The following is a 15,380-nucleotide window of genomic DNA, read 5'->3' as shown; positions in this document are numbered from 1 at the left end:
TTCTTTTTTGGTTGATTGGTTTCTTTTTCTTTTTAATCCTTCAATTTGTTTGTTTGAAGTTGTGTTAATTTAAAATCGAGCTTAATGATTTGTTTTGGCTGTCTAACTTGTAGGATCCCAAAGTGTCAGGAAAAAAATCTATCACTCAATTGATGCTTGATTTGGTAAAATTAATTAAATGAAATTTTATTAATTAAAACAATTAAAACCATGGAGACTGAATTGGAACAATAGATAAATATTCAAACTTTTTTTACTTAAAGAATCAAGTACTCGATTTCATGGGAAGGGTAAGAATCAACACTCTATTGAACTTAATAATATTTTTTATGGTTTCCTAGAAATGGGGATCCCTCAATGTTGAGGAAAAATCTTGATACACAATTAGTTTTATAAAATATAATTTAATTTTATTGATTTAAAATAATGAGGCTTGGATCAAATTTAAAATTGATAAAAATTACAAGCGGGGTCAATTAATAAATAGTGGCAAAGAGGTTGACATATACATTACACGCATCAGCTTGTAAAGGAAGCTATCGCGCTTTAGCAGCATGCATAGTTTCCTCTAATATCTAAATGCCACCATCTTTGGTGCCGCTGAAATGTCTCAACGAGGTCTTACTAGTTGTGTGACATGTATAGATAATGGAGGCGTGTAGTGGCTTCTTTTTATTTTTTTTCTTTTTTTTTTCTTCTCTCCTTGATTTATGCACTCATTCTCTCCAAATTACATTTATAATCTTTTGAATACCACCAACTTAAACACAAATAACTAGATTAACATTTGGTAAGTGGATGTGTTCTTCACATTATTATCTGAGATTTTATTTCTAATTAAGGCTACAAGAAAACAGTTTACTGTTTGTAAAGTAAGACAAGCATTAAACCTAGTTGCTTCACTGCTGATGAAGTAATTAGAGAGTGTGCCTCTACTCTCCAAACCGTAGAATCTACTGAAGCCTCAAGATTATACTATTTCATGTGTTTATGTATCAATACATAATCATAGATGAAAATGCAGAGTTTCACAACTCAATATATAGCCGTTATACTTGTAGAGACAGATACATTGACAGGGAGAAATGCAAATAAATTTTCAAAGAGAGCAAGTTATAGACATTGTGTCCATCTTCTCCTTTTTATCAGTTTTTTTTTTTTAAAAAAATAAAATTAAAAACTAATATTTTGTTTATATGCTGTCCATGATAGTCTTAACCCCTCTATAGATGTGTTTTATACTTGGACTCCTCATCATGGGTGATATACCAATCTATATCCCTATAAGTTTTTTCTTCTAAAATATTAACGTCCATTTCAACTGCCTAAGAAGCAGGTATCAGAAATTCGAACTTATAAAAAGTTATATGAATCTTGGATTTGGGTTTACCCCCTCATGGGAAACCATTCATGATTCAAGTCCAACATTGTTGATGCATCGGTTCCAATATAAATGACCTAGCTATTTAAAGACTATCTAAAATCTAAACTTGCACCCAGGAAGAAGAAGAAGAAGAAGATTAAATTGGCATATCTAGCATGCCTAACTAGCTAGGAGACTGTTATAATTTTGCTTGAAATAACCATTGATTAGTATACTTACATGTTTAATAAATAATTTACAAGTTCAGTTCACAAATTAGTGTTACTATTACAGTATGTATACTATGATGCTGCATATAAAGCTGACAAGATATTTGTAATGGATTATATTCCCTCACTTTCAATCATTATAAAAACTTTGCTAAAAGCAAGTTTAAGTCAAGACAGAGACGCCCATATGCATGTTTTGTTAATATTTGCCATTGCCACAAGTCTAGAAGAACGGGCAGTAAGATGGTTTACTTTTGGCAATCAAAGCATCATGCTGTCTTCGCTTTTGATTTTGAGGAGTTCAATCACTTTAAGAAACTTTTGTAACAAAGACTCAAACCAGACCTACCTTCCTATATTGCCTGCACTGTATATGAGAGACTCTGGTTTTAAAACTAAGAATAAAAACGCTTTGAAATATCTAACACCAGCAGTCTTGTCGTGCATCTTCAAAGGGAAAAGAACTGCTTGTCTCCATCGATCAAAGTGAATAAAGGAGAATTTTCATAGCTGTTTTCCTTTCTTTTTACCCTTTACTAAAAGTTAAATTGTGGTCTGGTGCCTCTGCTTTTTGCATGGATAAGAAAACTTGAAAGCTACAGTTTTGGGGTTGGATTGAATGACATTTGGGTCACCTCACAAAACGCATGCATGCTGAACATCTATATACGGGTAAAAATAAAAAGGAGTTTTCTTGGTTTTAAGCACAATAATAATAATAATAATAATAATAAAATAACAGCACAGTGTAACGAGTTGCAGATATCATTTATAATTTTATATAAAATTAAAACCATGATGCTTATTTTTTCCCTTTCTCCTTTTATGCCCCCCCTTCTTTCCTCATAGGCAATTTGCCCCTCTCCTTTCCTTGCTATCAGCGACCTTCCTCTCTTTCTCTCCCCCTCTCCTCAAAACGAGATCATCCCTCTCTTTCTTTCTCCACCGCAGGTCAAGCCATTCCCAGTTAAAAGCGTCACCACCGGTCACCACTATCATCACCCACATTCTACACTTAGATATATATATATTCAATACTTTTTTTTTTATCAATTTAATATAATTTATGCTAATATGTGTTATTTTGACTTAAAAAAAAAACAATAGGATTTATAATTGGACAAAAACCTGGCCACTTCACTTTACTATAAAACAGTACACCCGCTCAAATCCATATGATGTGCTCTCTATCAGAGAAAATGGATGCTTGGTTAACAGTATATTAGAAAAGAAGACAAAAACTAGGTGCCTTACAGTGTAATATGAGACTGCCTTTTGGTTGTGCTGTTTAGTATTTATCCTCCTCTAGGAAATTGGTTTTCTTGCCCCTTGAATTATAACACGTGCATCAGTCAGGTTCATATTTAATATTTTTTTACTAATTTTAATAGATCCTTAAAGTTTTTCTTCATAAGTTAACGAATTTGGTTATTTATTGAATACAAATGTTTGATATTTAATTTTTAGTATTTTATAAAAAAAATCTTCAAAGTTTCTAATTTTAAATCACATAAAACAAATTTATTCAGCTAAAATAAAATTAGAAAAATAAAATAAATTTCTGTTCATGAATAGTTGATAGATTGTAGGTAGGAGATACAGAGCCTTTTTATATTTTTATTGCAAGAACTTCCAAAAATAGTAATCATTAAGAAGTTTTCATGATTTGTTTTATAAAGCTTAATAAGAAACTGAAACAATATTTTTTCCATAATGTGGTCAAGTTAAAGCTTTATATGTTTTTCATAAACAAAAAGGCCTTCATATTTTTTTTTTTCATTGAAATGCACATCAACAGCTATTGTTTTAATTAAAATTAAAAGAAGATATTTTGGAATTTTCACATTATAAATAAATTTAGTTTGATTAATTAGTTGATGAAAATAAATAAAATCAAATAATAGAACACAAGCATGATAACAAATAATCTACATTGAGGTGCAATAGCAGGAAAAAACTAAAAAGATTTCGCATTCTTTAGAGAACTGAAATTCTGGATACTCATTACTACTCGCTCGTTGCATCTGCTCATGGAAATCATCAAGCTGTCACTGTCGAATGATGAGTAAATGCTGCAGAATATCGACGGTTTCCCATTCTATGAACTTCAAAGGAAGCATAAATGAAATCTTTAATGCCTTCTTTGGTCTCCCAACAACGATAACATACTAAGAGATTGTGAAGAGCAAACATTTCTAACCTAGTCTCAGAGATCGCAAGTGTGTGAATGTTAGAAGACCACCACAGTTCTTTACAAGGAACCAATGTTTTTCATGTTGTCTTTGTTGAAATCTACAGAATCACTGTGATTATCTAAAGAAATTTATTCCTATCTTAGAGCAAAACAAGATGACAGCACCTGAATTTTTTCTTTTCCTATAACAGTTTTAGTAACAATGATGATGTTCACCTAAGCTACAATAGCAATGACAATGTTGGCAACCACTCTGCAGCCAACACCGCAGCCTCAACCTTAGCCTCCTACATTTCCACAGCCACCACATCACCATATCCAGTACCACTGCCACTGCCACTGCCAGTGTTCTAATTTGCATATTCATAATTGAAGTATGCTAGTAGGCATTCGGGCATGTTCAATGGTACTCTCTTGATATATAGTTGTTGTTTTGTGCAATGAATGAGATTGACACAACATGCATGAGTTGAGAAGAAACATTAGGCTCTTTTGTTTCCTCTTTATTCATCTACCTTTTGCCTAGAAAGGACCGTAAAGGAAAAAATAATAATTCTTAACACTAACAAATTGCCCTTAATTGGCTATCACAAAGAAAAATCCTTAAAGAATTTCTCAATAGCTACTCATGGAACAGTTTGCCTTTATTTTTAAAAACTTGAACCAATGGACCCTAAACAGAAAAGCACACATAACAAAAAAAAAAGAGAGAGGAAAGGGGGGAATCTACATAATAATCTGAGAGGGAGAGGGGTGGGCTGCTTCCAGCATGCCAGGTGGAATTGAAATTGAATTCAATTTACAAATTCTAAACTAAATTCCTTAAAAAATGACCAAATAGCTGAAATTCACTGCAAGTTGGTCATTATCTTTTGCAAGGCTTCCAGACATTTTTTGTGTTATTTGATATTTTAGGTAACTCACGCAATAAATCCTCATTGCTGCTTATCCACAAGAATATCTCAACCTCCCTACAAGATTGAAATGAACTTTCCAGCAATCAGGCAACTCATGATTTTAAATAGAGGAAGGGGTCGGGGGGTGGGGGGGGGGGCGCTTAGTGTTACCTGCCAACAAAATTATTATGATAATGCCAAAATATAAGAATATATGCTCTCTTTGGGTCGGGATCCAATTACTTAGTGACTAATTGAAAGGAGAACATTTTGTGCCTCATTACTGCCTTATTAATTTAGAAAAAAATGATTCTTTGATATGTTGCTTACCATTCAGGAGCACATTATTAAAAGGATGTCCACAAAAAGAGTAAAAAGAATGGCAAGCAAGGAGCCAATACTAGCCAATCCATCCATAGAGCTGGCCAAGAAGTACTGGTCGTCAGACTGAAGTGATACCAAACTGGAGATTCAAAAGAAGGTAGAAGTTATATAAATTGAAAGCAAACATAAAAACTAAAACCAAGAATTACATAAGCCCACTAACCAGCATATGGATGAAGGCATAAAAATAGTACGAGAAGAGTACATGTTTCCTTTGACCTAAAAAACATCACATCCAGGGTATTTACCATAATTTCACTGAAATGAGCAGTTCCAAATGCTCAAGCTCATGTTCAATGAATCACACAAGAGGAGAAGTTATTGTGTAAAACAATTGCTGCAGGAAAGGAAAATAACTGAAAAGGAAAGAAAACACTAATCATCTGAAATCATCAAGTTCAAATATTGCACAAAACAGAATTGCTGCAATGACCAAAATTTTCACAGACTAGCTCTTCACTGAACAAAATAAATGCAAAACAAAACAACCAGCTGGGAAGTTGCCATTTGCTTCGCTGTTGGAGGAATACAATGGCACGGTAAAATTGGGATCAAACCCATGAACTACTGCTATTGACCTTTTTTTCTTTTACCAAACTCAAAATTTTATGTTTTAAAGTTCATCTATTTCCTAATAATAGCACTTCACTTCTTTTTGAAAACTTTAAATGAAGTGCAATAAATAGGAGAGAGATGATCCAGGCATGCCTTCAACAATTTCTTACTCCCTTAATTTTTATTTTATTTTTTTCGTTTCACTTTAACTTGAGGTTTTGAATGGTGAGACATAAATTTAACACCTGATTCAATACCTGTGTGCTAATGCTAATTTTAGTTCTACTGGTCTTCGTGACTCCTAGACTAGAAGTCGATTTATTTACAAGATATCATACTCTCAAAGTTCCATAATATTTTTCTAAGATGAATGTTCACTTCTGGGACTACTTGGCAACAAATTTGGTGCCTGCAAAATTTATCATATCTAAAGGATTGAATGCCTCAAACCATTGTTTACTAGAACTGGGACCTTGTCTGCCCAGTGATGAATAAGGTATTCTATGCCTTATAAGTCTATCTGAAACCATTTCTTGTTTTTCACGAACATCGACTGTCAAAATTGCTCCATTTATTAGCCCACATAAAACAACATTCCCCTGCAGCAAAATAAAAAACAGATATATTTCAGATATTGTAGGCAATTGATTGGAAAAGAAAGTCTGTGTTGACAAATGGCAATAATCCTTTGTAATTAAGTTCCATGTGCCTCATGATCTTTAAAATGAGATTAAATTTATGAAAGAAATAATGGGCAGAAAGCCATCCAGATTACTATACCACTAGCAGCTGGAGATGTCAGCAAGCCAACCTAAACTTTAGAAATAGAATCAATTTCTTTTTCCATCATTTTCAGCCTGTCAAGCTGCTAAACCACAGATATAAATGCAAGATGGCAAGTTTGTCACTTTCGTCTACTCATCAGATAGCAGCCCTTCTACGGGTTCTTTAGGTAGCATTTAGTTATTGTTTTAGGACAGAAAAAACAGAGACAGTAGAGACAGGAGGGGCATGTCTCTCATGTACTTCCGAAGTACAAAAATTCCCTCCAAGATTATAACATAGACAAATTTATAAATTTATTTTATGTCTCTGTCTTTGTCTCTTTAATCAAACATATTTTTGTTCCCATTGTCTCCGTCTCTTTTTTCCTAAGATAGTAACCAAATGCCACCTTAGAGAATGATTCACTTTGTGTATACTGAAAATTTGACCAAATAAGTCCGGTTTGGTTTTAGCTCGAGGTTTCAGGAGAAAATATGCTTTATCAACTTATCAAACTATTTTCACTTCTTTAACAATCATAGTAAAGTCATGTGAGATGATAATGTCCTGGTGGCCATGAGGAACTCAATGCAGGTGTTGTACCAAAAAGATTAGAATGTTACTGATGGATCGAGCTGTTCAGACAAAACATCACTTTTGCTTCTACACACCCATGATGCCATTCCAGTTTCCAAATTGACCAGGGCAGCTCCTAGATTTGTTCCTGTAACAGCCAGAATAAACAAAAATGTTCATGAAAATAACATAGAATTAATGTCAATGCATTGTATCTATCCCTGAACTCCTACCAAACTAATCATTAACACCCAGGTGGTCAATTATAGATACAGACTGGGACTGGCAAGTTTCTATTTATCTTTTTAAAGCATCAATCTGAATGAGAAAAGAACTAAACTAAACCTGATAACATGCAAAACTCCAAGACACGGTTTTCTAGCTAAGTTCTATTTCCTGACTCCAGAGTAGTGAACATAACACATATCTAAGCTAATTTCAAGACTGATAAGCTACAATAAAAACAAGACAGGAAAAAAAAGAACAAAAGAATACTTGCCAATCACTGCCTGACTTGAGTTGGGATTGCAATCTGCAGTCCAAATGGTGCAATTGAAAGATGCAGCCTTAAACAGCATTCGACCTATAGCAGAACTTGAATCAAAGTTGACGGGTTCAACAGGGTTAAGACTATAAACAGATCCTCCAGATGTCTCTGATCCGAGAGTAGCTATCCTGTTTCCTTAAATTAAGGAATTACAAGTGTGAAATAGAATTCCCTGCTTTCATAACAAAACAGTAAATAACAAGTATGATAAGCGAAAAGGGAATGGCTAAAGCAAACAAGATGTGCCAAGAGTAAATTAGAAATACATAAGTTACAAAGACGACCAATTTAAAAGAAAACACTACAGCAAGACCCAAATTTGACAGAAGGCCATACTTGCCCGCGACACCCAGGGAGATCTCTGTATCTTATAACATTGAGATTTCCAGGACAAGAAATAACAGCTTTTAGACTGGTAAAAAAATCCTGCTAATTAAGGTTGACGACACCCAAGACAAACAAATATGTCAAATCTCCTGAACAATCAGGACAGTGAAATCAAACATGGGATAAACAAGTTCAATTCACATATATTGAGTTGTGATTTTTAAAAGAAAAACCATATGTACATGTAAATTAAAAGCAATGGACAACTAATTTAAGTACAGCATGAAATTCAAGATTAGGAAAGTTACTCACACCATAAAAAAAAAATTTCCTTGAATCTCTTTGTCTACCAAACTATTGGCCTGGGAGCAAAAAATGCAATATAAAATGATGGAAATTCTATCTTTTGCCACACCATTTTGCTTTCTTTATCGAGGTGAGCACCACAACATTTTACTATTGAGCAACAACTCAATCTCTAAAACTGAAAGATCACAAACTTTCGTGCCTTTTTTAGAGCATTTCGAATTTATTAAGTAAAAACAGGTTCTTCTTAAACCAGAAATAGCATAGCATATGAAACACATGCACGAAGAGAAAATAATTGACCAATGAAGTCCCAAAATTTGGGAAGTACAAATGTTACTGAAAGAAAGAATGGAAAGTGATAAATATGCCAAATCACCTGAAAGGGCTTAGAAGAATTGTAAACGATATAAATAAAGTAATTGATTTTATTAATCCTTTGCTTCTCATAATACTCGTGTATGAAAAGGCATCCAATTTTGATCAATTACGACTAATGTTCACATAACCCTCAGTCCTGCAAAGCTAGGAAGAAGGAGCAAGTATTGGAGTTGAGATTCTACCTTTTCCATAAAAGAAAATGAAAAGCAGACCTAATGTAGGAGCATACTACTGGACACTTTGCAATATATGTCATCAAAGGGTAAATTTTGCTAGGCAGCCGAAATATAAACATGCTTGAGGATAGGGCTTAGAAGCTGTAGTCACCAAGCCACACACACACACACACACACACAAGAAACACTGACCTGGATATTGGCTGTGGATGGTTCTTGAGCATTGTTTGTAGAAGAAGAAGAACCCGGAATTGAACCTTTAAGAGGGGAATGCCGATTCTTCTCTTTATCATAATAAAACCCCGGAAGCTCTGCCAGCAACTTATTACTATTAGTAACAAATCAAATTAAGAAGAAGAAACCTTGTGGCATGCTTTCCCAAGTAATAAAGAACTGTCTTTGTGAGTATGTTCTTCGTTTGTTTGGGCTGCGGAAGAAAGAGAAATCAAGGGAGAAGCAAGCGGTGGGTTACGGCGCTCTTAAAACAGTTGCTGATGGTTATACGTAGCCAATGTTCCATCTCGGGCGGTTGGTTCGAGTTCGACCCAAGCTGAGCTACCTCGGAAGCAAGTAATAACGGAAACCCCGTTCAGGTCGTGTGGTGTTGTGTCGGGTTTTCCTGGCGTTGGTTTATAAAAAGTTATCAAACCCAATTTAATATTTGACCTGGCCAAGAAAGTAGATCTTTAATTACACAAGTTGATATATGTCAATCTAAATAATTAAAAAATAATTTATGTGAATATAGGATATATATATATATATATAAATAATAAAATTTTAAAAATTATTTTTTTTTTTTATTCCACATTAAAAAAATACTTATAATATTTTTTTTAAGTTGAAATATTCAAACAAAAAAGATTTTTTATTTCACATTAAAAAAACATATTTTTTTTCTTGTGAATATAAAATATATATACTAAAGAATTTCAAATCCTATATTGATAAAATAAAATATTTTTTTAGTATTTATATAGAACTTTGACTAAAAAATATATATAAAAAAATTCTAGTTAGAAAAAAAAACAATTTTTTTAAAAATAGATCTTTACTGAGTTTTACTGGATTATCTAGATCATGAGTTGAATGTGTTTTCTATTTTTATTGGTCTTTAACTTTAACCGAACCGGTCTCTCTATTAGGTGTACCAGGTTGGATTTAATATTCATGAGTTTACATGAAAGAACATTATTCGGTTTAATACGACAAACTAAATCGAATAATTGTTAGACTGGACTGAAGATTACCTAAACCTCCTAAAAAGATATGAGCTGAAATAAACTCGTGAGCTCATATAAACAGTGAAGGTGTTTTTTTTAAATAAATTCTTTTTTTTTTCTTGATTTTTTATTATATTCATCTGAGATGGATTTAAACTAATGAAATTAACTAAATAACCTTCATGGTTGCATTAATTTTTTTTTAAATATATTATAATGATTGATATAATATTATTATTAATTCTCTCGCTACTCTTTTTTTTTTTTTTCATTCATTATCACTTTCACAATTACTTTATTATTTTTATTATCATTATGAGTTATATTATTTTTCCTTTTCATCTTAAAAATAAGAGATTAAGAATTTAAAATTTTATTTTGATTTTTGGTTACCATTCATGCAATTAAAATGTCATTTTAATTTTTTTATTCATATTTAAATTACTCTGACCTTTCATTCCTTAGATCCAAATTATGCAGAAGATTTTGATTACATGTAAAAAAAAATATTATTTACTCTTTCCAATCACTTACATATATTATATTTGTCATAAGGAAAATATTAGACCTAATTACAAAAATATCCTTTGATTATAAGGTCATCGTCATTATTGTTTTTAACATTAATTCCATCCATCAATTTCATCATATATAAACGTGACTTTATGTTTTTAATTAGTTTTTCTATCTAGTCTCCATTTAAATCTGAAAAATAATTGATTATGATAGAAGAAAAGGAACTTGTTCAATTCTTATTCTTTTTATCTTTTAATTCCTTACATAGAATAATTACCAACATAATGGTTCATTAATATTTTTTTTCATTATTTTCTTTAAAAATGAAAATTTCATGAATGAAAATCATGATATTACCAATAGAAAATTAAATATTAGAATTTTAAAAAAAATTATAATGATATTACCAATAATTTTGATTTTCTTTCATATTGTCTTCAAATATTCCAGCAAATCTATTAGCATAATCTAGCATTTTAGTGGAGGAGTGATTATGGATATTTTTGTTCACGATTTAATGATAAAATATTCAAAATCTTCATGGTTTATTGTAATGGATGGAAAAAAAAAAGAATAAAAAAAAAAAACCCTCTCTGGCTGATGGAAATTTCATATTGCACGTGTTGTTGCTATTATTAGTAGTTGGGTCTCACACGATTGGTAATAATTTACCACACTAGCTACTTGTTCTTACACATGTTGTTTTTTATTAAAAAAAAAAAAAATTGCATGAATGAGCAGCACTTCTAGAAAACATTACACATATATTTGGGAGAAATCCAACCTACACCCATCTCAGAAGAATAGTGCTAATCAAACACAGATATATGATATTTTTTTAAAATCAACCACAAGATTCGAATATGAAACATCAAATAAATAAATTTAGTTTTATTGATAAAATTAATCTTGAATCATAAAAATTTAAAAATTTAATTGGTCCAATTAAACCTAAATAATTTGTCAAGTCAACATAAATTCTCGATGACCCAACATAACCTGGATAAAATCTAATTTTTTTATATATATTTATTTTTTTAATAAAACCAATAAATATAAAATTGATTTGTAAATATTTAGCCTTATTTTTTTTTATAGACTATATCTTCGTGAATTGTTTCTTAACTTTTTGATATGAGATACTTATACTACACTTCATACCTTACATTTATTTTTTATAGTTTATATCAACATAAATTGTTTTTTATTTTTTTAATGGGGGATAACTATACTATACTTCATGCCTCACATTTTTTTTTAATAGTCTATATCCATATGAATTGTTTCTTAATTTTTAGATATATAATAACTATAATACACTTCATGTCTCATATTTCTATTTTTATAGCCTACATCAACATGTATTATTTCAAAACTTTTTCATATAGAATATTAATCCTCAAGCATATATTGTTTTTACTTTTCCAGTTGACCCAAGTCATTCTATATGACATAAAACTGAGCTTTTTGGCCTAATCAGACCGGGATTAACAACTATGAGTTCAACTAAACCTTTAGGAGCTTTTACACTTGTTACTTAAAAACAGTATTAACCAAAACAATCTATTTCTATTCTGATAATTGAAATTGAGAAAAAGAAAATCATTTTAGAGAATGATAGTGAAAGAACCTGTATATAATTCAATAGGTACTGTAATTAATCTGTGAAATTGATGATGGAGAGGGAATTCAAAGTGCAATCTTGAAGGATAATTTAAACATAGAACCCAAAGTCTTCCCTCCCTAATATTTGCCAAGGCAGTGGCAATATTGATCATCATGCGTCATTTTTGGTTTGAAAACAGCGCCCTTAATTTAATTAATTTGTAGCTATCTAGAATGGGGTAAATTACCACCAAACTACAAGATTGGCAGCATCGTGTCTCCTTGAATAATATCGTAGGTTGTCTTTGTTGTTGTTTTGGTGGACAGAAGGTCTCTGTTTTAAAAAGGGAAACAATACTTTTTGTATAAAAATGGCCCTAGCTCGGTACAAATCGTTATTTTCGAAACAATTTTAAGCATGAAATTACAAGATATATTAATTATTTTCACAAACCATTACATAAATTAAACTTGAGAAAAGAAAATCCAATTACAATTATATTGTGTTCATCAATGTATTAAATTCAGATCCTTTTAAGAAGTTAGGAAACTGTAAATTAAAGATTTTCTCATAGAAAAAAAAAAAAAAAAAAACAAAGAAAGAAGCTAGCTAGACACAATGATTTATATTAAAAAAAAAAAATGGGGGAAATTAACAAGAGAAGGGACGTCACTTAATTATTGGATACAAATTTACAAAGCCTTCTTCCGTACTACTCCATCACAATCCAAGTTACAGAATTAATTAGTCCACCTGGCTAGAAACTATACTTTAAAACAATAATACAAGAAAAACCCCATTGCTTCAACTCTTCATAACGTCTTTCAGAATATATTACGTACTACTACTTACCAATACCATTAACAAGCATACCAGTACTAGTTTGAAAAATTTCTGCAGAGTGAAATCTCTCATCGCCGCACCAATCACTTTTTCTCTTGCAAGGCCCATGAATTCCATGCAGGTTGAACTATGGGACTAGGGTTATAGTACATCCCACAAGGCAATAGAGTAGACTCCACAAAATCAAAATCGAAGGTGGAAGTTTCAAATGAAGCAACCATATTCTGCCCAGCTCCTATTAACTCATTGGTCTTCTCAATCGTTTCCACTTGCAGTTCTGGCTGCTCTTTTTCAGATTTTATGGATTGAATGAGTTCATAGCCACCAGCCCACATGCAGCTCTCATCTAGCATGCCAAACTCAGATGGATGTGAAGTAGAAGAGGATACAGGGACACTACCGATTGAAGACTTGCTTCCAGACTCCAAGAAAGCTAGTGTATTAGGGTTTTGGTATTCACATGTTGATATGGAAGAGAATTTGTGCAACAAGGGGGGATATGGAGGATTAGTATCAGGAACTGGGGGAATCGTAGGGAATGGAATGAGGGGTGCTTTCATATCCATTGAAATATCATTGATTTGTGAATCTACTGTGAAAGTTGAGGTGGTTTGTTGATGGGAATATTGATGCGAGATCAGTTTGCATGCATTATTGTTATTGTTATGTATGTAATTATTAGAGAGGAGATTATGAGTTTTTGGATCTAACCCTTGTGCAATGAGCTTCTTTTTGATGCACGAGTTCCAGAAGTTCTTGACCTCATTGTCAGTTCTACCAGGCAAATGCTTAGCTATTTGAGCCCATCTATTGCCTAGCATTCTGTGAATCTCAACGATGATACTTTCTTCTTGTGCAGTAAAGGAGCCTCTTTTGAGATCTGGTCTCAAGTAGTTTATCCATCTCAATCTACAACTCTTTCCACACCTTTGCAGCCCTGAAAGAAGAAGCCTCCATTAGAAGGAAAAGAAACAATACAACGGGGGGGTTTGGCTTTGAAATTAAGAACAAGAATTAAAGACCACTTCTTCATAAAAGAAAAACAAATAAACGGATCAATTAAAGAGCACCAGAGTGTGTGCGTGTGATCGGTACCTGCTAGCTTTGGAACAGAACTCCAAGAACCATGGCCATGGGTGGTTATATATTTTATTAGCTTCTCGTCTTCATCTGGAGACCATAACCCTCTCTTGACCTTCCGTTTGCTGCAGCATTGGTGGCCCGTTTTATTTCCCAAACCCTCCTGCATATCATCACAGCTCACCATTTAGAATTTGAGGGGGAAGGGGGTGCTTTCCTTCCTTGTATGTTCTTGTCCTCCAGGTTTAATTAAATGCTTACCTCTCATGCACCTTTATATAAAGGCAGTCTCCCCTTGTTAATTTTGCATTGCACGTCTATATGCAAATTAATATGGAGAGGGAGGGAGGGAGAGAGAAAAGGTTGTGGAAATTTAACTTTGGGTGTACTCATGAGAGGACCACTGCTCTCATTGAGTGTCTTGGAAACTTCAAGTGTTGTTTTGAACCATTGCTCTCGACTTGATTACTACTTTCCTTTTAACTAAATAAAAAACATGTTACTACTAATTATTGGGTTGATTAGTAATTTGACATAATTAATTAGTCATCACAAAGCGTGATACTTGAAGAAGCAGCATACTTGTATAGCACATCTACTTTTAAGTATTTGTTTACTCAATATATCTTCATGTCTAATTAAGCTAGCTGTATGAGAATGAGTATGGGTTCTGAGGATGATTGATCTATGCAGATATTTTTCCTCTCGTTGCTTTTTAATCATGTCTTTTCCTTCCAGTTTATGAAGAAGTTTGATGCATGCACATTGTTCTTGAATATATACTATACACACACACACCGTTCTGCTTCATTTTGCACTAGCTGAAATGTTTTCGTTGTGAATTTGTTGATAACCCACTATCCCTTTCCTGCATGCTTGACAAATTCAATGAGGAAGTAGGGCATTTTTTTTATGAATTACGAGTGATTTATTAAGCAGCTGTTGAACTTAACAGATCGAAAAGGTATCAAGAGTCTGTAGAATCAGGAGATTTACAAACAAAACAAGAGACCGGTGCGGAGTTAGAACATAAACTAATAAGTTGACAAGTGATCAAGTTAACGAAATTTGGTTTGAATTTAGTAAAACATACATAGGTGCAATGGAGCTGTAATGAATACTACATAACTAGCTGCAAAGACCAGACCAAAAGTAATGTTACACCATTGTGAAAAGGAAGGACATAATTAAGGACGTTGGGGGATTAATCATAATATGGCCATTTAGGGAAGACCTAATGATTTAAAGATAAGCACATCATTTCTTGCATCTAAATTCAACATGAAAAAGCCATCCACCCAGAGTGCTGTCTCCTTCTTTCCTTTTCAAAATATAAAACACACACTACATACGCATACAAACACGCACCTGCTCATATATAGATGTTAATATAAATAAATAAATATAGTAAG

At 32.6% G+C, this 15,380-nt stretch overlaps 2 protein-coding genes across 6 annotated transcripts; both read right to left on the bottom strand.

Moving 5' to 3' along the window:
• Positions 1–4,256: 4,256 nt before the first annotated feature.
• On the bottom strand, positions 4,257–9,314 carry LOC118054354 (uncharacterized). Of its 5 annotated transcripts, XM_073407957.1 has the most exons (6): positions 8,893–9,314; positions 7,463–7,638; positions 7,011–7,111; positions 6,066–6,221; positions 5,014–5,146; positions 4,257–4,758 (listed from the first exon to the last, which is right to left on the bottom strand). In XM_073407957.1, exons 1-5 carry the CDS (start codon positions 8,991–8,993, stop codon positions 5,126–5,128), a joined length of 555 nt encoding a protein of 184 aa, XP_073264058.1. In that variant the 5' UTR covers positions 8,994–9,314; the 3' UTR covers positions 4,257–4,758; positions 5,014–5,125. The 5 variants fall into 5 exon arrangements, with proteins under 5 accessions (XP_073264058.1, XP_073264057.1, XP_073264055.1 ...); XM_073407956.1 differs by having other exon boundaries at positions 5,014–6,221; XM_073407954.1 differs by lacking the exon at positions 4,257–4,758 and having other exon boundaries at positions 4,804–5,146; positions 5,231–6,221.
• A 3,344-nt stretch (positions 9,315–12,658) lies between these two features.
• Positions 12,659–14,299, bottom strand: LOC118054551 (transcription repressor MYB5). Its single transcript, XM_035066189.2, has 2 exons — positions 13,984–14,299; positions 12,659–13,825 (listed from the first exon to the last, which is right to left on the bottom strand). Exons 1-2 carry the CDS (start codon positions 14,153–14,155, stop codon positions 12,972–12,974), a joined length of 1,026 nt encoding a protein of 341 aa, XP_034922080.1. The 5' UTR covers positions 14,156–14,299; the 3' UTR covers positions 12,659–12,971.
• Between the last annotated feature and the right edge of the window lie 1,081 nt (positions 14,300–15,380).

The sequence above is a fragment of the Populus alba genome, chromosome 3 (assembly GCF_005239225.2).
Source record: "Populus alba chromosome 3, ASM523922v2, whole genome shotgun sequence".
Taxonomy (NCBI): domain Eukaryota; kingdom Viridiplantae; phylum Streptophyta; class Magnoliopsida; order Malpighiales; family Salicaceae; genus Populus; species Populus alba.
This window is presented reverse-complemented; position numbering and strand designations above follow the sequence as displayed.